At 42.3% G+C, this 22,539-nt stretch overlaps 1 protein-coding gene across 18 annotated transcripts in view; it reads right to left on the reverse strand.

Moving 5' to 3' along the window:
• The window catches only part of SVIL (supervillin), a 209,602-nt gene that overhangs the window by 39,199 nt on the left and 147,864 nt on the right, over positions 1-22,539 (reverse strand). For 8 of the 18 annotated variants that reach the window (XM_077152567.1, XM_077152551.1, XM_077152612.1 and 5 more), the window contains 11 exons: positions 22,112-22,282; positions 21,387-21,421; positions 20,408-20,469; positions 20,038-20,177; positions 18,603-18,698; positions 16,791-17,034; positions 15,790-16,354; positions 14,724-14,964; positions 5,487-5,616; positions 1,617-1,664; positions 974-1,051 (listed from right to left, as the gene is read on the reverse strand). In XM_077152567.1, the coding sequence (XP_077008682.1) occupies positions 974-1,051; positions 1,617-1,664; positions 5,487-5,616; positions 14,724-14,964; positions 15,790-16,354; positions 16,791-17,034; positions 18,603-18,698; positions 20,038-20,177; positions 20,408-20,469; positions 21,387-21,421; positions 22,112-22,282 (1,810 nt within the window). The remainder of the gene's footprint in view (positions 1-973; positions 1,052-1,616; positions 1,665-5,486; positions 5,617-14,723; positions 14,965-15,789; positions 16,355-16,790; positions 17,035-18,602; positions 18,699-20,037; positions 20,178-20,407; positions 20,470-21,386; positions 21,422-22,111; positions 22,283-22,539) is intronic. The other 10 variants (XM_077152649.1, XM_077152685.1, XM_077152677.1 and 7 more) reach the window with 8 other exon arrangements.

Genomic DNA, 22,539 nt, shown 5'->3' on the forward strand with positions numbered 1-22,539 from the left:
AGAAAGGACCCAGAAGAGTGGGGGAAAAGGCCGCCTCAGGGAGAAAAATGGGGAGTTTCTGTTTATGAACAGGCAAGATGAAGACAAAAAGACCCAACAGACACCTCTGTCCATCAGCTTAGCATTTGAAATCCTGAGCTGCTTCCTTAAAGACATGTCTTGTCCATTAGTGGTCCCGAAGGAACAGTAAAATCCTGACTTTTTAGTTAATGGCAACCGCAGACATAATAAAATTCCTGTCCCGAAGAGGGGACATCCCTCGGAAGGGAAGTCTCAGGACAAGGTCCCACACATGCAGGGAGGGGGGAGCCAGCTATAGGACCTGGGATTCAGGGAAAAGTGTGTGTATCTGTTTTGCAGGGCCAACTGAGACCAAGGATAGTCTAAAAGGGAATAAATAAAAACACTGTTAACATCTTTAGTTGTAAAAACTATTGCCCATTATGCACCAGCAAGGTGGAGTTCAGAGGGATGCAGGGGGGTAGGGAGGTGCCGTGGGCTCCGGACGGGAGGTCCGCTGTCTGGCATTTGAACAGAGCCAGCGAAACAGCTTCCACCACGCCAGAACAGTCTCTGCCTTCCTGCATGTGCATCCCTGTCCTTCCACACCCCAAACTGCTTTCACCACGTCCTCCAACTTGAGCAGCCGAAGCGAGGTGACATCCTTCCTGAGCTCAAGCAAGCACCTGGGGTCTACTGCTCAGGCTCCTGACTCGTGCATGTACAAAGCTTGGAGATGAAAAGGGGACACTTGTCTTGTACACCTGTTTCATGAACATGAAGTCTGAGCAAAGGATGCGACATGTGTGAGTAACCCTAAATATATGAAGAACTGATTAAAACACAGCCCCCCCTCCCAACACTCACACACAGTGAAATGCAGCAAAAGAACAACTTCCCCAAATGAAAGAAAAGCACACCCCTGTGGCTCAGAAATTGCAATGAGACTTAATGTGTGTAGGCTTTTCCTCACCTGATTAATAGATACAAAAGACAGGTATTTATGGGCAGCAGGAATAGCAGGAGAATAAGTAGAAGCATAAACAGGTTCCTATAGAGCAAAGCAAGAGGATTAGAGGTAAGAAGAGAGAAGATTTATCTGAGCAGGGGAGAGTATGGGGGGATGGGGGGGAGACAAAAACAATGATTTTTCAGACAGAATGTTAATTGACTCATTGCAATTTCAGTACTCTTTTCAGGAGAGTCCTTCCTATTTGGGATATTTTTAAAAGAATGCAAAGATAAATTCACACAAGCACAGTAAATATCCCCCCACCTCCAGTCCATTTTGTGCAAAAATTGAGTGAATGACGAGCTCACTGCAACCTGGAGAAGATACTCAGTTGCAGAGAGGAGTACGGGACTGTCATTGGCAGTTTTAAGATTTTCAAATAGCATCTTCATTCAACCCTTTGAAGTTTTTGCATTACCTGATTTTTTTAAAAAACGTTTAAGCCATCAGGATCAGGGCTCCGCTCTGGTTAAGTGGAGCAGCTCGCCTGGGAAATGAAAACCAAACCGGGTGGCACAAAAAGGAGCCACTGACGGTCAGAATTCCTGGTGGCGAGGCCTGCCTGGCTACCACCTAGATGCGCCCTAGGCTAGAGTCAGCTTACCCAAAGCAGATTAGAAATGCCATTATCATCTGTAAATCCTCCTTCTTCCTACAGGTTAAAACAAAGGGGAGACATTGCAGAGTGTTGGGAGAGAAGGCTCTAGTTAAGGTGTCATGACCATTTTCAAGTGCTGGGTGCCCAAGTGCAGTTAGCAGCATGCGCGTGCTTGCACGGTGGCTGGCACACGCCCGAGGAGCGTGAGGGTGAGCTTTAATTTAGAGGGCGGACCATCGCTTCTCTCTCCCTCTCTCTTTAAATTGACTTGCTTCTCCTGAGCTTGATTCAGAACTTCAATGACAGCAGGCAATTAGAACGCAGCTGTGACTGATTTACCTTCCTTGAATTTTCAGCCACTGGCTCCGGGGACATCCTAGATCTCAGCTGAACTGGCTGACCTGATGCTATCACAGCTCTGCACGGTATCTGATATGGGTCTGGGACTCGGAAACAGAAGCAAGGTTCTAACGGCAAACTCTAGAAAGGGGTTTTGTTTCCTGGAAAAATAAATAGGCCCCAAGTAGCAAGAGGATGGGTACAAACACCAGGCTGTCTTAAGGCCAGAGTTGAACAAAAATCATCATAATAGTTAAACCTCCATACTGCTGAAAAATCTAGTGCATTTCAAGATAGGGAAATGAATTTACAGTCTGTAATTATTGGACTGCTGCTCACCTTATATGGGCATTAACAAAATTCAGTGGGTCTATTACTGGGGCCATTTTAAGGAATGAGTCCTTAAGATGCTGCTGTAGGCAGGTGGCGCCAGCAAGCTGACAGCCTCTTTCTTGCACTCGGATTTTTTTATATTGACATGATCCTTGGGTCAGCAGCTCAGAAAGCAGAGCTCCATGTGGGGGTCAGTGGCAAGTACCAATGTGTGGGACAGCTTCATTTCAGGTCTTGCACCACAGAGGCCTTTTTCAAAGGTCCCCGTGTAACTGTCTGGATTGCTATTAGGCGATTCTCACGCTTATTTCAACATCATGGACTCTCATGCTTAACCGTATTATTTTCAGGGCCAGTGTTGGATTTCCTTGATAATGCTTTCACCTGTATATGTGTACTGGCAATTTATTAATGGAGTCCACCACTCAAGAATGAGTTGGTTAGCAGTCACTTATATCTGTGGGCCTAACGAGGAAGCTGCAGAAATAGTGTCATCTGTGCTGTACAATTCGGAAGCCACCAGCCACACGTGGTTATCGGGTAGTTGAAATGCGTCCGTTTCAAACTGAGATATGCTGTAAGTGTAAACTACACTCTAGATTTCAAGGACTTAGTATGAAATAAAGAATGTTACGTATTATTAGTGTTTTTTTTTTAACTTGATTCAATGTGGAAAAGCTAATACCTTGAATAGATTGGATTAAATGAAAATATTAAAATTAATTTCACCCGTTTCTTTTTGACTTTTTGAAAATGTGGCTATTAGACAATTTTAAATTACATATGTGGCTCATGTCATATTTTCATTGAGGAGTGCTGATGTCTCATGTGGATTTTCCTAGGGACAATGAATTTAGGGAGACCCGCCTCTGTTTCCTGCCACCCTGAAATCCTCACAGGCTGCGGGTCACGGGGCTATGCTTACCCCATATGCAAATGTGGAGGACAAACTGAGAAATGTTTGGCTACCACTAGTATATGCCTTTTGGTAAATTCAGATATTTTGATGTAAGTGATGGTCTGATTGTAAAACCAGCTCCTTTCAACTCTTTGTGGTACCGATGGAAGATTCCGGCACTTGCTCTACTGAGCGGTCAGCAACTCTAGATCCAAGCCACACAGCAAGACCTCATCTGCCTGCACCCCCGTGGCACAGATGTTTGTCCTTCTGGGCAGCTGGAGACCACTGAGGCAGCATTCAGACACCTTGGTAAGCAGCGACAATTTCTCAAGTACCCCTCGGCTGTTTGGGGGCTGTCTTAAGACAGACCAGGTGTAAGGCACCTGACCTGCCACGGGTGGGCACAGCTAAGGTGCGAATGCAATATACTGCCAGCACTTAGCAAGAAGTGACGCCACGGTGTTATCAGAGGCCATCTGGAGAGCACTTGCCCGCAACAGAACTTGAGATCTCCCAATGTCTGCCATAAAGGCCCAAAATAGAGCTGCTCATTTTAACTTCAAACAGCCTACTGTTCAGGGTCAAAGTCAAATGGGTCACCGAGGGACAGGTGGAATCGTGAGGCCACAGTTGCTGCAGGTTCAGTTGCGTGTTTAGCCAGAGGCATTTCACACTCAGCCCAAACTGAAAGTTTACCTTCACCAGGTTCTGCTCAGCTGGGTTTCTACCCCAGGGGTGACTGCAGGAATCTGCTCCCTTCTCTTGCCTCTGAAAAACCTTATCTCTGTGTCCTGGAAGTTCAGATCTCACCCTCTTCCTACAGCCTTCTGCTCCACATGGCCTAACATGAGCCCTGGCTCCCCCAAGAGTGGACGCTCTCATCTCGTTCCACTAATCAGGAGGCCTCTACCTGGCTGTGTGCCTCGTAGCTTAGTTTTCATTTTCACCTGGCCATGCTTCTCTGCAGCCAACAAAATGACCACAAGATACGTGCTGCCACTTCATGCCCGACACAGGATGTATCGGCTGGCAGGTTTGCTGACAAGGTGAAATTAATGTGTCAAGGTTATTTTCGAACCAATGATGTAAGGATCCTTTGAATAAACTTAATGGGCAATGAGGATAAATTAGTTGAGGGACCCAGCTTTCTTTCATTTCTGCATCTCATTCTTGAAATCCTAATATCACACTTAACACTTTTTTTTAATATCCAATTACATTTGAGAACCTTACAAATGACTGAGAGTTAAATGTCTTTAGCCATTATCTTAAAGACATGGTATGTCTCAAAAAGGAGAATTCTGTTTGAGAATGCCATTCCAGTTTAGTATATAAAGGCACAGAAGTACCAATTAAAATAGTGGCAGAGCTCCTGACTCACAGTTCTAAATGTAAACTTCACTTTTATATAAGTAAATGCATAAAGGTCACATTCATAATCTATCTTTCATAGACACTTAATTTTTATATATAACTAGAAGGGGTCTAGGTGATCATCTGTTGGAATTTATATATTTTTCTTTCTATTTAAGACTTTTAATTCTAGAAATTGGCGTGTGCCATGTCCCAGCCAGTCTACACTGCCTCCAGCCACTGAATCCATTTGCAATAATAGGCAGGACCAAGCTTTGAAAGCGTGTCCTAAATGGCAACAGCTGGTCATTGTTACTTAGTAATTTCACAACTCATCAACACTTTCACATATGAAATGCCTGCTAATATAGATAACAATGTATTACTTAATTTTATTTAAACTTGTAAATTATGTTTTTGGATATTCTTTCAAAGGGTCTCCATGAAAAGTTTACCTACTCACTGTGGGACCTGCTTCAAATTATGAGCTACTTAAGTACTCCCTGGTCACAAGGAGGGCCGTCTCCGGTATACCTAGATTTGAAATTTCTGCACGGGAAATTCAAGTCCATATTTTACATGCAGTTTACAAACTGTTAGTGGTGAATTAAAAGGTTTTCATTATTAAAAAACTTAATAACATTCTAAACTTACACTTTGTTAAAAAAGGTTTTAAGCTCAAGTAAAAAGGCACACTTTAAAATTTAGGAATGTGCTTGCTGATGCATTACGTATGCAGTGCCATTACCAGTTCTATGAAACTCCCAAGACTTTACCTCTTCACCAATTTTAGCTGCTATGTGACAGAATTTAAGTGTGTTCCCTAAAAGCAAGATGGCACAGATGGCTCAGAGTAGTGCGATTAGTTAGGTTAGGCATGCTTGTCTATTCGCTGCACTTCCAAGCATGACGTTAGTTAGGATGCCTTTTCTTAAAGTGGAAGACATTACCTTCTTCTTGAATGACTGCTCCGCTTCTTGAATATGCAGACTACTGGAAACAGACAGTTTGCCATACTCCTGCTTTCTGTTAAGTCTGTTTTTCCAGTCTTCCTCACCACTCTTCTTCAACAGTGCCAATCTAAGGGAAAACATGCCAACCAAAGAGAGTCCATCACCCAACCCTTATTGTAACAAAGCCATCATTAATGTAAGTTAGACATGTTTGGCCAACCAATGGCCACAGCTACCTAATTTTAACCTTCTAGAAGTTCACTTATTCTTAAGAAAACATGTCTCTTTCTAAGGCATCTTTTATAAGATGGCCCTAAAGATTTTAAGAGTTGATTGAAAAGTAGAGTTGAAATCTGCCTTGCCTGATAAAAGAGGCACCACCATTCCAGCAAAGGATCTGTTTTCCCCTTGAGAGCTTGGAAGAGAGAAAAGTAACCTTCCCCAGAGAAAAATGTCTTCTACTGACCTCATCTGGTCACTCGTTGAAATAACATTAAATGGCTAGATCTGGAAAGTTACTTTTTTTTTGCAGAAAATGTTGTAGAAATGGGTTAAAAAACAAAACTATAAAACACTGACCAATCTCTTAATATCCTTCCTTCCAAGTAAAGGTAAAAGATGATATTTAAGATTTTTTTCTCTTCCTATACTCCAAGCCTTGTTCTTTTTCTCCAAATGAACCTGGTCTCTCCAGTCTTTATCTTCTTAATACAGAAACTCTACAAACCCATTTTTAAAAATTACTAACTCAATTTCCTTAGTGGAAAACTGACTATGAACTGAGATTGTTACCTAATCTACTTTAGTTCAACCATGGTGGGATCGATATAAGGCTGCTTGATTATTATAATCAGTGAAAGGTTATTTTGGCTAAGATGAGGCTGTTTCAGCAAACTGTATCAATGAATGAAAAAGTTGTAGGCATTTAAGTCAGAAAAACACAGGAAAGATAACAAGGCACAAGAATAATTATCATCAAACTTAAATTTAAGTTGATGTGCAAACAATTTAAAGATTAGGAAAAAAATGGATTAGACCTCTTTCCCTTTTTGAATGAAGAAGCTGTAGGCATTTAAGTCAGAAAAACACTTAATAGACACAAGAATAGTGATCATCAAATTTATTTAAGATGATGCTTGAACAATTTAAAGATTAGGGAAAAAATGATTAGCCTTCCTTCCCCTTTGGGCCACGCCTTCAGGGACTATGGTCTTTTCAACATCGTCAATGCATGACCCACAGGCACGCATGAAACCTGAGTGTTTTAAGGCAGCATATCCGCTCTATCCCAGTCTGTCTTGACCATGCACAAGCAGCTCAGTCTCTGCTCATCTGTCAAGCCATGAATGGGACTTGATGATCTCAAAGGGCCCCTTCTACTACATTTTATGATTCCATTAAATATATTAATTGGAGATGGGAGGAAATATATCACACTCTAGGAAAATAAGAAAACAACTTTGTACTACTTAAGAATCCATTTACATCTACAAATTTATACATAGTCAGGCTTTATACTTCTCTTTTCTTTCAATCAAAAATGGAAAGAAAGGAAGGAGAGAATTCTCTGACAGGAGGCAAGAGCTTCAAACTCTGAATCCATGTTCTTCGCCTATCTCTTCTTTTTCCTTCCTTTTCTTCCCTTCTTTACTATTCTCATTTTTTCCTGCTATGTGCTGCAGATAAGACCTCAGTTGCCCTTTCTGTACAACAGGTGTAATACTGCCTTATCTAAGGCAGGTCCCATTTACCTTGAGGACCCCTTTTCCCTAACTTCTAGAACTCTATGATGTTGGACAACATTTTGCCAGCTACAAGGACTAGTTCATGTACTTGATAACACAATCTAAATTATTTTTAATGTTTTAAGCTGCATTTTAAGACTATATAATAACATTTATCTTTTCTCCAATTAGTCTGAATGAGTTTGGTTTTATTCCAAGAGAAAAGGAATCTGATAAGATCAAATAATAAAAGAAAAAAATTTACATGGCACATTAGAGTTTTTAAGGGTTTCAAAGTATCTACACATGAGACTTTTAAAAAAAGTACGCATGCCATTTTCTTTAAGTTGAAACAAAGTCTTAATAAGGATGACCATTCAGCAGATGGACATTTGCAACTAATTTTGATAACAGAGAACTCTTAACTTTGAACCTCAATTAAGTAAAATGCTATTGCTCAAAAAGAATTAGTAGATTTATATTACCAAAAATTTACTCAATTATTATTGTTTTGGATTTCATCAATAAAAAATTTATGGAAGTGAAAAAAAAAAGATAAGCATGCCAGTACGTATATGCCCAGATGAAAGGTACTTTCCATTTATCATTGTATGAAGATGGTACTCATTTCAGATATAGTCCTTGTAAAGTGCTCTCTGAATCAGTTTCTTTCTCTTACTTCACCTTTAACCCAGACCAGTAGTTATTATTTTTTTTAATACTGAAGGATTTTACTCCTTTGTTCCCATATGACTTATAAAGAGAACACAATATTTCTTAATATTTTTACATACTTGTAATACAAACTTTGTTCATGGTCAGGTTCATGTGTCAACTTGGCCAGGGGGTGGCACCTGTTTGTCTGGTTGGGCAAGTGCTGGCCTGTCTGTTGCAATGAGGACATTTCATAAAATTAAATCATGATCACGTTGGCTGTATCCACAGCTGATTCCATTTGTAATCAGCCAAGGGGAGTGTCTTCTGCTTCATCCAATCACTAGAAGCATTTAAGAAGTGACAGGCACTCTTCTCTCCCTGCCTAGGCCAACAAGCCTCTCCTGTGGAGTTCGTCCAGACCCTCCATCAGAGTCGTCAGCTTCACAGTCTGCCCTATGATTTGGACTCTACATTCCCACGGTTATGTGAGACACTTTTATAAATTGTATATTTACGGATATCTCCTGTTGATTCTGTTTCTCTAGAGAACCCTAACTAATACACAAACAATCAATACTGGCAATATAGGAACAGTAAAAATATCATACCATGTTTATTAAGTATTTTTCCTCTGTCAAGTACTAGGCTATTCCTCAACTTTTTAAAATTTTCAAATTCTTGTAATATAAAGTCATTCTGCTGTGACAATCACAAGAGACTCCTCTGAGGCCATCAATACCAGCCTCTAGGCTTAGCATGCCCAACAACACATTTTTGAGTGATAAGAATGTTTATCCTGGGCTTCTATGATCAATAATAAAATTGTTATTGTAAAAGAATTTAGCAAAGAAATTGTTGGATAAAACAGTAATTCTTAAGACCTCATCCTACTACAACAAAGCCACGTGTCAACAAAGACATGTGCCAAGTGACTGGCGCGGACTTTTTGTGGTCTCTTTCCCTTTTCTGTTTCTTTTTCCAATCAGAAGCTCAAAGAAAAGATGGAGTAACTGAATTTTAGAATCCTGCCAGATTTTCTGTGGTAGCAGTGCCGATGAACACAGTAGGGTTCCACTCTATTAGAATCTCAAGCAAAATTCTAACATTTCATTGGGCTATTCTGTTATTTTCCATATTTAACAATTCTTAACACACTAAAATGGCAGCGGTGACTTTTTATCAACTTCAGTATCTGATCTCAGGGACGTAAAACAGAAATAGAGCTGCGGCTTGATTCTGAGTTTTGTTAACAAATTAGTGCCAGCTATTTTTGAAAAAGTATTTTTGATTAAAAAATACTGCCCACCTATGATTTGGTATTAGTTCAATAGTCACTTTGTGTTGAAAATTAAAAACCCTAAGCTCTTCAAATGTCCAATTTCCCATAATCAAAGGATTTACTATTTATCTAAATTACTTGCAATTTTTATCAAAGAGTATCTACTACAAAAGGAATAACAGAAAAAAAGTGACTTCCCCAAAATACACCAAAATATTAGACAATATTATGTAGGGACTGTCAGAGTTTTAGTGTTTAATAAAGCACAACTGACCAAGGTCCAAGATGCTAAGTTACAATGTCCAAGAAAATGGGGGAAAAGAATCACTCTGAAAACTGACAATATAGTATATGATAAGAATGCACACTTTATAATATAAAACCTGTGTACACACAGTAGTTGCAAGAAGACATCAGGTCTTCCCTCGGCTTGCACAAATGGTGTACCAGATTTCATTGTAAATTAGCAACCTTCAACTCCTTTGTGTAGCAGGGATCTTGTTTTCATTGTCCAGTTCTGCCACCCAGCCTGCTGTCATGTCTGCAATGTTTTTCTCTAGATCGTCAATGTGACTACTCATATCATCAATTCTCCCAATGATTTGGTCAGACATGATCTGAAATATATCTTGCATCTGTTGCAGCAGTGTCTGCACCGCTGAGGTGAGATCCTGCAAGGCCCTGGGGTCGGTCTCGGCCATCTCCCAGGTTCCCAGCTTGGCGGTGAAGTCACGGCCCGTCACCCAGACCAGGAGTTATTCTTGACCATCCACCTTTTGAATCAGGTTGGTTTTGAAATGATTTGAAGACATTTAGAAAAAAAGTCAAAATTGCCCTCATCATTTAGAAGCAAGGAGCTGCACCCTCTGAGGACATTCTCAAAACTCTCCCAAGGGTTTATAGCAACATCACCTACGTTTAAATGGTGTCCCAGGAGACAGACTACTTTGAGGAATTGGAAGCTGGCTTAGGGAAAACAAATTGTGGAATTTCAGATCATTTTATAAGCCACTTTATACTTTGCTGATCTTCACAAGTGCCTCTAAGAAATTGGATTTGGACCTTTCCACCCGACAGTGCAGAAGTGTGAGTACATGGAGGGCTTTATTGACCAACATCCCACTGCACATTTGGTAGGACAAGGAAATGTGATTCTACCCCAGGGGGAGTAACTAATCAGACACATTTTTGCTCTGTTTTAAGAACAGCACAGTGTTCAGGCTTTTTAAACAAATATAATGCTTCTCTCCCTTTCCCTCTCCATGGGATGGACTTTATAGCTTTCCTGCATTCCAGGAAACTAAAGCCTTGCTTCCGGATGTGCCGGTGCAATCATCATCAGAGATTTCCCCAAATTACAGACTCACCAAAAGTATCACAGAAGAAACTGCTTCAGTGGAGCCATCTGGTATTCTATCCTACTAAGAGCAAAGGATGAAGAACCTTAAAATAACACGCCCTGAAACTTTAAATGTATCATTTCTCCCTCTTTAGCTCTTAGCAATGGTTCAACCAGCTGAGGGAGGTGGGAGAGCTCTCCAAATTGTTCTCTCCTCCTGCAGCCTCAGGACCCTCCCAAATGTCACAGCTCCCCCCCACCCCCCAGCGCGGGGGGAGCGCTGGGTGGCTGCTCCCGGGGGTGCTGCCAACTCCCGCAGTTTGAGCAGCAGTGCTTTCACCAGCGGCCACATGGAAGTGTTAGCAGGACCTGCGAAGGCGGGGACTCTTGGCACGTGCTTAGTCTCAGGCTGAGCATCCAGGGAGGGGCACTGCTTGAGCAGACGGGCCCTCCCCCAAGTCTGGACCCAGAGCCAACATGACTGTGTGCCTGCCAGTCTTCCCTGGGGAATTTCAACTCTCCTTTCCACAGCCGGCTCTTTTCCAGCAGGGAATACTGCTCTGAGAGCCTTGCCTGATTGGGTCTTTGAACCCAAGCCTCTGGGCTGGGTCGAATATGTTGCAGGCAAACCACAGACCCCTATTCTTAAATGCTTTTGCTTTAGCTGTTACCCCTCATTTCAGAGACTCATAGGCAGCACGGAGATCTCAGATCAGGCTGGATGGTGCTCATTAGCCCTTCCATCAGACTTTGGCCATGGCTGTGTGCAGGCTGGAGGAGAGAACTAATGCCTTTTAAAGGAAGGAGAGCCAGAGAACAGAGGAGGAGCTAAGAAAGCTGGGCCTCTATCCCTAATCCTTACATAAATCTGGGGGCCCTCTAGTGGCTGAATGGCCCAGCTACAAGGAAAGGACTTAAGGCCACTGGGGGAACATGGCTAAGCCTCTGGGCAGATGGAAGGGCACTAAGCGACTGTCCCCTTGGCCCTGCCAAGGCAGAGTTCTGCAGGCCGGGGAGAGGCGGGCACCGGGTTCTTCAACATTCTGGAAGTTCGCATGAACTTCTTTCCACTCCGCCACTTTCCCACAGTGAAAGGATGGCTCTGTTTCCTTTTCCTTTTCCAGAAGTCTTCTCGCCCACTATGAAAGCTCCGACGCGGTTGTTTCGCCATTTGGGGAAATGAGGTCTTTTTAAAAAGCCTAGTGAATTTTTTAAACAGTATCAAAGATTCTATCCCAGTACAGCATAATCCTATTTGATTCACATTACTTTTCAAAGAATTTCATCCTGAACTCATACTAAAGAGGGGCAATTTAAATGCAAATTATTCAGCTAGCTATGAAACTGAGAGATTTCATTAATCTAGTGGGAAAAGAAGTTGATTGTACCTTAATTTTTATGCTGGTTACAGTTCAAAACTACATGTCAGAGAAGATTAAAAATGAAAGGGAACTTGTAACATCCGTCCTTGAAGATCAAACATATGCTAAAAAAAGAGCATCCTGAGGACTTCCTGTGATTTCATAATTACCACGTTTTCTTAGTTTCTTTATCTATAAACCGGATAACATCACCTCCTGCTAAGTGATCTTTGAGAACAAGATGAGATAAGAGTGTGAAATGCTGAGGGCAGTTGTGCGACACCTGACATACAGGTGCTGGGCAATGTGTCACACCTGACATACAGGTGCTCGGCAGTGTGTGACACCTGACATACAGGTGCTGGGCAGTGTATGACACCTGGGGTGCTCAGGAGATAGGGCTCAGAGTCAGGAATGGAAGAGGAGAGAGACCTGCACTCCAGGTTTAGGAAGACAGAATTGCCGTCCCTGGGGCTGCAGCTGGTTAGAAGAAATGATGAAAGAATCTCTAGGCTCTCCTTCTTGGGGTCTGAAGTTTGAAAATGAGAGTCCACACAAAGAAAATGTCAATTGAAAAAAATGATTCAGGAGGACGGCGAAATCTTTGTGATGCTAGCAAGAATGCCTGTCCCCTTTTCATTGCCTGCTAGTTAGGACAAATGTGCAACAAGCTCCCCAGGAGACTCCTGGAGGACACAGGGAGACCAAGTGGTCCTCGAGGCCCTAAGACCGCCCCAGGATTTAGTCCATCCTTGGACAACATGAAGTAGTTAGAATGAGGTTTAAAAGTGCTGTTTGTACATGTTCACCCTCCAAAAGAAAACCTCAAGTAAACAGATGAATCATATTTTTACTTTTAAAATGTACATGTACAGCTTCATGATTTCATCTCAACGAAAGGGAGGGATTAGAGTCCACTCAGGGGAAAGCTATTACAGATGGGTTTTAAAGATACATGGGCTTTGCTATTTTCAGCAAGTACAAATAAAAGCACTGTTGAGAGAATCACTGGCAATGGATTTTGCATCAGCACGATTTATTACGAAGCTAGCTGCTAAATCAAGTGTCCCTCATCCTTTTCTAAATGTGTATTTTATAAACTAAACTGAGGAGCTGAATATTTACTGAGTATTCCCTCCTATCATGATTCTGAACACGCTGGGGTCAGAATTCTCTCTGAGACTGTGTGAACTTGTGGATCCTGACTGCCAGAGGGTTTATATACATGTGCATTCCATTCTGTACAAGTTGGCACTAGGAAACTATGTTTTATTATCACTTGCATTTTCAAAAACAAGAATTTTAAGTTGCTTTCAGAGAGGTATAGATAAACCTAAAGTCATTTAAAAACAGGCAAGAAAATCAAGAACTATTGCATTGTGGGGAAGCAACTTTGTCATCAAAAGTCCTAAATTTCAACAGACAAAATATATATCCAAAGATGAAAAATCTCATTTAAAAGCCTTGAAAGCAGGGGGATATATAAGTATTTCCCATTGGAATTTTATCCCAGAAGTACTTTATATATAACATTAGAACTTATGTATGTGCTATTTAGTACTAATTCTCCTAAATGGGGTCTCTTCCTTCTCACATAACTAGTTATCAATTTTCAGATCTCTGAGATGAAATTCTCTTTGAGCCAGGTTTTCACCGAGAAAAACCTTGTGCCAAAAGAGCTTGAGATGCCTGCCTGATTTACGAAATCATTCTACTGAGCTTTTGTCTTCTGCTGCCTCACCTTTGCTTCCTCAGCCTAGTAGTCTAACAGAGTGTGAACTTCAAATAAGGAAAGGCTACAGTAAATAATAAGATTTAACAATCTTATTTGTCACTTGAAAAAGGCTCCATCTATTTAATATCTAATAAATAATGTTCAAAAAGCTTGGCTTGGATAAAAGCAGAATTTTCATCATAGTTTGAGATACAGTCTTGGTTAGTTTGAAATGTCTCTAGAAAAGATAAGAGTGGCTCATGACTGACAAAGCAACAGGACTTTTGAATGGCGGGAGCTGATAAAGTGTCCAGATTGGCAGAGCCACAAGGAATAGACAGTGGAAATCATTTTGCTAATCATACTTGGAAATTAACTTGCCCTTTCTTCAACCTGTCCTCCTATCAGCTGTTTCATTTTTGCTGCTCAACTCAACTACGGCTAAAGGTTCAAAAGGAAAATAGGTCCCCCAAGCATTTAGCTCCTCTTCTCTGTATCTGTCCCACTTAACTACATCTACTCAATTCTACCTCTCACTCTCTTGAATGGAATAAGGTCACAGTGTTATTTGATACTCAAACGTCATCTTTCATAGCCATTACCCGATGTAAAATTTCTAAACGCAGTTCAGAAAAGTCATTCATTCCATCTTATGTAAAAGAAACAAAACTTAGATTCTAATCCCAAAGATTTATTTCTAAATGAGTTCACCTTCAGTCCCTCGACATATAGTTGACACAGAAAGAGAGTCACAAACAAAGCATTCAACCTGAAGCCACGCGCAGCTGAAAAAACAACAGAGTAACATCTCAGCTCTCGCCACAACAGAGTAACATCTCAGCTCTCGCCACGGGACAAAGAACTTAATATAAAGGAGAAAATGAAACTGTAGACAAAGAAAGAAAGAAACAGTGTGCTTCTGGTGGGTTCCGCATCTGAGCCTGGAGCTGGCAGCCTCTATCAGTGTCACCAAACCAGGCACTGGGGAGAGTAACATACTCTCACCTCCCAGAAGAATTCTGGTTTAATAGCAGCATGTCGGTCCATAGTAGCTGAATTCATGATTTCAACTCTTTGCCCATAACCCAGATCTTTTTCTAAAACCAAGTTATAAGCTCCTCCCCAGTAGCACTAGTTTCCTATCGTTCACTGCCTATTACCTTTCTTTAATTGACATCGTTTTGCTGGGTGAGTCGAGCATGCCTTCCGTCATTGGCGCTTGGATCTCTCCAGCAGCAAACATGGCGCACGGACCCTTGCAGAGCACTTCTGGGGTCTGTTCTGAAGATTCCTGCTGCTTACAGGACCCCGGGGTTGCAGGCTTCGGAGCGACCGTCCTGCCAGCAGCCGGGCCCGTGTGTTCGCCCACAGGCTCCCAGGCGGGCTCCCTGCGCTCGGCTGCTGGGAACGAAAGGAGCAGCGTCAGCACTCACTCCTCCAGGCAGACACGCTCCCAGCTGTTAACCCCCTAGCCGCGAGCTCCATCTCTGGACACACGCAGGGCTACCCAGGCCATTCAGGTTTCTGCAGCTCTGCAGCACGCTACACTCGGAGAGAAAACCAAACTTCGGATGATTCAAAACAGAGGATCACTTGGTGACAAGTGGCCTTTTTCCTGTGTGTGAGACACAGGAAGTTAGCTGCAAGTCTAAACTATGGAATGTGGCTGCTCCCGCAAAACAATGTTTTTGTATTTCCAATGCACTATACTCACAAACCACAACCCTTACTGTGACTTTCATTTTATGTAATTACAGAGAAAGGATTGAAATCCCACACAGTGTAGTTTGCTGGTCTGCAAAAAAGGAGAGTAGGAAGGAAGAGTCTGGAAACCCACAGGCCTGGGTTCAAGTCCTTTTCCCTGTGCTCACGCAAGCCCCGGAGTGCTGGGAACAGCAAGAACTCAAAGGGAGCCACAGAACTAGCAGGTCATGGGACTGTTATGTGAATTAACCTGATCAAAATGATCAAAACACTTATCAAGGTGTCAGAAAGCGCTCCGGGTGTTTTTACTGATGAAGAATTGGTAAATCCACTAAGAAAGTCAAATTAAAGGGGAAGAGAGGTCTGGGGCAAAGTTTGGTTCACACTGGACATTTACCAAATAATCACAGACTGCCTCTATCATCTGGTTAAAAATGATCACAAACGCATGCAACAAATCAAAGAGAAACTAAAAACTGAATTGGTTTCTAAGACCCTAGGAGCAGCAGTCATTTACCTTACCTCTTAGTGAAAACCTCCTTTTTGTGACACTCTCCATATCCACCTTCTCTTCAAAAGACTTCCTGTCTTCCCAGTCCTGGCTCCCTTGTGCAGTGGAAAATTCCTTGAGTTCATCACGAAGATGAGCTATGGGAGAATTAGCTAGCTCCGTGCTATCTTTTCTTGGAACAGCATACTTAGGTTCCTTCAGGCCGTCTCCTTCCCTGACTCTAGGAGGGCTGGGGTAGGCTGGTTCCATTTCTTCTGAGGACCTGTACTTAGCAACCCCGCTGTCTCCACCTGTCACGACTCTCATGCTTTCCATCTCTCCAAATTCTCTCCACGTCCCTTTGGTGCCACTATTCTCCGCCAGACGCTGCCAGGCCTGTGATTTCAGAATGCTTCGAACCTGAGAGTCCGGATTTTCTACCGAAGAGGGAAGCTTATAGTCCGTGGTACTTGCATTCTCATTGACAGACAGCTTTGGCCGCAGGTCCCCTGCGTACATGGGAGTGGCTGTCGCCGCCACGGTGGACACAGATGTGTTCACAGTAGGCGAGAAGGGAATGAGCTTTCCACTTTGTACCTGGGAGCACAGAGAAAGCAAGAAAGTCATTTAAAAAGACTGCCTACCTAACCCTGGTTTACGGAGGGACTGAAATACTACATTTGGTACTGTCTCACTGCTTACCTTAATGGAAAACCATTTATAGACACTGTTATATAACGCATCTCATTTTTTAAAAATCTGGGTGAAAAGCAGATTGAGCATACTATTTTTTTTTCTCTTCAAAACGGAGGGGCGCCAGATGATTTTAGCAAGCAAATTACCAAAGCGAGAAAAGAGAAACACGCTGGGCGTTTTTATCACTTTTCTTAGGAATCAAGTTATGACCAAATCATCTACAGGCAGCACAGTTTAGCAGCAGATCCCCTAAATGAGATCATTAAGGTAGGAGTCATATCGTGTTTCTATATTTTAAGAATGTCCTTAAACCAGAGCTGGACTCTCGGGCACCCACCTGCTCCACTTCTCCCAGCGTGACCGGCTGTGTCTGGTAGCGAGCGTTTGTTCTCCTCTGTCTCGTGTCTATTCTGTTTCGGGTAGAAATCGCCTTTGAGACTGGCTGGGACAATTTGTTAAACAAGGCCAGCTTCTCTGCTAAGCTTAGGGTAGAGGAATCAGGTTCGCCTTGTTCGACAGACTCTTTGCCCTCGTTTGCCTGGTCCCTAGCTAAAGCCTTTTGGTGAGCAGATGCCTGCAATCTGAAAGGAATAAGAAGTCAGTAAAGACAAAAACAAACAAAGGCCCCATGGCTAACTTTATGTATTAGTACTTTTTAAAAAATGTTGCTTAATTTTGGAAAGGCCTTATTTTTCCCTACACAAGGTTAGGACAGTTGTAGGCAGTGATTTAGCTATTAAACAAGAAAGTGAATAGCAGAGCAGGCTTGAGATATTAGCATTAAGTTCCACAAGGAACTAAAATTCAGATTTTCAGCTCCGAATTATTTCTTAAAAAATGAGCTTCCTATTTCAGGAATTGACATAAGCTTGGAGATACCACCATACCTTGTTTAGGGAGAGAAATTGTATTGTCAGAATCAATAATAAATGAGGCTAAAAGGAGTCCCAGTGATATTACCTATGGCATATTTAGACATTCTCTAAATGTGCTTCAGAAAGTGGTCTGTTATTTAAAAAAACTAGAGAATGCTATAGACATTCAGTCACCATTATCTACTACACGGGATTTTGATTTTTACTCGCTGAACACAAATTGCTTAATTTTAAAGATTCTTTCAATTCTTCAGTGTAGCATCTTGACTCATGGGTTTCTACCAGTTTTCTGAAACATACTTAAATCTTAAATCCCCAGTAATTTGAAAACTGAGGAAAAATTTAGGTGAGTATAAATGCCTCCAACTTCCAGCCAGAGGAGAAGGTTTCTAGTTTACACAGTCTCTCCACAGCTTGGAAAGTTTTCAAGACTTGTTTTTGGCCTCTGGCAAGTCTTATTCTTAAATCCAGTAAGGTATTCTGCCTTGACTCCAGCTAATCATCAATTCAACAGAACTGCATCTCTGCTTCAGGTGCGAGGGTGGGAGAGAAGCAACCCTGAAACTCAGCCTCCAAAACAGGGAGGGTGGTAAGAAACTAACTCCCCCAAAGATATCCCTGCTTCTGGGATGCACCAGCTTTATTATGCATTGTCCTTTTACTTCTTTTAATCTTAGTTTAGCTGATAAGTGCTTTAAGAAGATAATTCTCAAAACATGATGATTTAAAACATAATAGTAAAACATCTCAGGTCAGACAATACAAACTGTTATTCTCCCAATCCTAATGTACAACTGCATTGTTTCTTTACAAATATGAAACAGGTAGGATTGAATTTTGCATGTATTTGCATCTATGTGTTTTTTTTTTATGTTAAAACTGGGTATGACCAAAATTTTAACATACATGCTAATTCCTCATTTTTCTATTCATCTTTATTATGTTCTAGTGATTTAGATGGAGGATGACTTTTTTTGGGGGGGGGGATGATCATTATTACGACAAACAGAAACAAAATCAATGAGGGAGTGGATTGGTGTGGGCCTAGCCCCAGTCCACGATGGAAGCAAGTTCACTCACTGTTTGCTCACACAGGCTCACGGGGAGTTACCAGTACCTGCCATTAGGGCAAAACGAACGGCCACACATTCCCGGAACAACTCACTGCACTGACTTGCTTGCCAAACAAACGAGAGGCATTCAAACTTTTAGGATGCACCTGCTGCCCAGCACCTTTGCACTCAATGTCTCGAGCAGCTACTTCTGTCCAGTACCTGGCAGGCTGCATAGTACTCTTAGCTACAGCAGGACAAGGCAGTCTTGCCGCTACGGGGTGGGTGGCCACGAAACACGCAGCAGGGATAGGTTCCCTTTAAAAGCAATTGCCAAAGAAGGAACATTTGTGAGGAGAGAGAAGAAAAGAAGCATTAAGGAAAGCGGCACTGTAAATTCAGAAAAATCAAACACATTTACAAAATTATTTGCTAATTACTTTGAAAAAAAAATCACAACAGAACTTTGAAAAGCAATTACAAACTTAGGAAATCAGAGATAGAGGCTGCCCAAGATAAAGGGAATAGAGCATGGAAAGGATTTACTCTATCTTTAGTACAAATGTCCTGGTTTAAAAAAATAATACACAAATGTGCCAACATTAACCATCAGCGAATCAGTAGATGACGCCTGAGAATTTCAATCTTTTTTTTTTTTAAACCAGTGTCCTCACATTGCATCTATTGAGCTTTGCCGGGTGATGATCTTTGCATATGTTTACTTTTTTTACCCCCAGGCTTCTCATTTTATAACAGCCTCATGTAAATTATTTTTTAAAAAAATACAAACTGATTTTCTAAGCATTCTTAATGAGCACAAGAACTTACTTATCCACAAACAAACCCAGAAGTCGGGGATACCTAGACTTGGAAGGGAAGCCAGCTGCTCTAACAGCAGGGCTCACAGATGGGAGCTTTGACCCGCAAACCTCCTGTGATGCAGACGCTCATCTGAATGAGACAAACTTCCGTGCAAAGGACTGTGCGTGTATGTGCGTGTGCGTGCACGTGTGTGTCCAAGGCCAGCACGAAAACACGCTCAGAAAAATAATAAAGCTTTTCGCCCGATTTCAACAGTGATCTCTGAATGAACTGAGACCCTAGTTCCGAATAAATCGCTCAAAACCCGACTTCCCGCAGTTTGGGAAGCCACCCAACTTAAAATTAATTTTCAAAAAAAGTTGGTGCATATTTTAAAACAAGCATAAAGAATGCTCATCTTTTGGAGATGTACTGAAATATGTATGATGAAACGAGGAGATGTCTTGGGTTTGCTTGCAATAATGCGTGAGGCCAGAGGAACGGGGAGGGGCGGTGCGAAGGGCACGAGGTGGGTGAGGATTCCAGCTGTGCAGCTCTGCGATGGGCACGTGGGGTTCGTTATATTAATCTGGCTACCTTTACGCGTGAAATTTTCCACAGTAAAGGAGATGAAAAGCAAAATGTAAAGACAAAGCAATGACTGAAATCACTCCTCCCGGGTTTCTGGGAGACAGAACAGGTAACAAAATCCCATGACAGAGTTTACTGCTGAGCATCAGCCTCCCGGTGGAGACTGAACCAGCTCCCTGATGCCTGGCTTTTACTGGAAAATCCTCCCACTTGGTTTGAAAGGCGGCATTACAGGCAAGGGCAAGCACTCCCAGCAGAGACTTACGTGGCGGCCACGACCACCTCCTCGGTGGTGACCGGCTGGGTGTGGGATCTGTCCTGCAGGCGCCGCAGCCGCTGCTCCACCGCTGCATTTCGGGAGCGTCGCTTGGGGACGCTTTTCTCATCAAATGACTTTTCCATTTCCTAAGAGGAGAAACATTGTGGAATCCCTCTAAATCCCAGACAAGGCAACCGGGATAGCAAAACGTTCCTCTTCTCTTCTGCTGCGGGGACACGACGGGTGGGGCGCCGCGGGGACACGCTCGGGACTGCCAGCCCCGGGGATGGGACTTGCGGGCGGCAGGACGCGCGCAAAGGGACGCGGGTCCCTGCACCCGCCTCTCGGGTTCTCATAACCTCCTCGAGCTTCTTACCCTGAAAAGAAGCCTCTTGGCGGAGACACTCAGTTTGGCTCGTTCATCTACCTTCTCTTCTTCTGTAAAAAAAGCCACAAAAGTTGAACAGCACTGGAAAATGTAAATAAGACCCGTGACAGGTTTCCCCAGGCTGACCTGGAGATCCTCCAGACACAAATACAGGTAGTTACCCCTTTCCTATCGCAGCTTTCCCAACTGCCGTATTAATGGGAAATTTTTGGCAGTTTTGCGGAAGCTGCAGAGGACGGGAAGGGTTCACCCCGATGGATTTTTAGGCCAGCAAAGGCTGGTTTGGAAAAAAAAAAAAGTTTAGCCTATGCAGTGTAAAAGGTAACGGAGAAGGAGCATCTGTCTGATGACCAAGAAGCAGTCAGGGAATTCCCTGAAACCCTGAAAAAAGAATATTTATGCAGATTTTCCAGATTGCGGGGGCACCGACCCGGCCCCTAACCCCAGTGACGTGGAAGGGATAATTGTATAAGAGTAGTAAATACAGCAATTGGCAATAATATGTAGTAAACCGCTGATCCCATTATTTCTGTTTGATAAAAAGGTGCTAATTTCCGTGGCAATTAATGCAAAACCAAACAAAACTGTGTTGGAACAGCACTTTTCTACTACTGCATTTGACTAATGGAGACTGAAGAATAGATTTTATGGAAATAATTTCTCAGGACATTATAGACTTTTTTATTGTGAAGTAGCAGCAATAACAAGAAAAACTTGCTTCTTTGGTTCAAATTGCTTGAATTGATATTGCTCACTTCACTATTCTCTAACTCCAGTCAAAAATAAAGGGATGCGCAGGTGAAAATCTCAACTAGATTTTATTGTACTCTCAGAAAGAAAGACCTGCAGAAAAGTGAGCAATCGATCAGTTCCATAATCTTACTCTCTCAAACAGCCAAACTCTTATTAGTTAAATCCAGTCTGGAGGAGACGATAAAGAAGAAGGAAAAGGAAAAAGGATACTTGCCTTCGGCAGTTGGCATTTCTGTATGTGAAGCAGACCTAGGAAAGATATTAGCAAATAATGATAAAAGAGTATTAGTTTGTGGGAGGAGAAGATCCAAATCAAACATGTTAAGAATAAAAATAAAGAGTGCAATTAAGTTCTCTTAAAGAAAATCGTCCTGGTAATGATGCCGGCTGTGCACATACGTGTGCAGTTACGGCTGAAACAGTGAGGCATGTGCAAACAATTCTAGCCAAGTATTTCATTTGTGGAGGAAAATGAGGCTCAAGCACAACTCATCACCTATGTGACTGATGATACGTTTTCAGGCAAGCCTGTCCATTTCTGTGTGGTAGCACATGATAACATAAACACTCAAATACAACATGTAGGCAGACATATATAAAATGAAGATAAACCTCTTTAGTTATTTTCCCTGTGAAACTGCATGAATCCTCAGTTTGGATTCTAATTTAACAAGGGCTTAAAAAAAACATTAAATTAGGAAAAATAATGTTTCTTACTTCTCAAACCACTTGTACTGCGAGACCATCGTAAAGTCAACATTCGTTAAAAATATATTGAATTCAGCCAAATAAATATCCCTTATAGATTAGATGGGAGAATTATGGAATCACCAACATTCTATATAAACAGCATCGGGACTCTCGCTGTGGTAAAAATTCTGTATTACTGCTAAAGCTTCCTTTCCTGGATCTGTGGAACTACGTACACACAGAGCCTACCTATCCGATTCCTTTCGTTCTGCTGAGGTTATAGGTTGAGTTCTAAATCTCTCAGAAGTTTTTCTACTTTCACCAGGAGAAAAATAGCGTCTTGGTTTCCGGGACCCTCTCTCCCGTTCCATACCGGTGGGCAAGCCAAGTCCTTCGGTCAACCTCTCAGCCCGTGATGGGCTTTTAGAATCAGAGGGCAGGGGGCATCCAGAAGGGAAACAGGGAGACAGAGAAAAAGAATAAAGCAAAGGTTTATGCATGTCGGTGAGTCAAGGCACAGACCCCGTGAAGTCTCTGCATGCCTCTACCATGCACCTAAAGGAGATGGAGCATTCAGGGACCCCGCACTCTTTCCCCATTAGTAGGCAGAAGCAAAATGGTAGTTTTGGAGCCAGGTCCTCGATGGTCTGCCCTGCACACACGTGTGAGCTAAGCTA

This window comes from Tamandua tetradactyla, chromosome 1 (assembly GCF_023851605.1).
Source record: "Tamandua tetradactyla isolate mTamTet1 chromosome 1, mTamTet1.pri, whole genome shotgun sequence".
Taxonomy (NCBI): domain Eukaryota; kingdom Metazoa; phylum Chordata; class Mammalia; order Pilosa; family Myrmecophagidae; genus Tamandua; species Tamandua tetradactyla.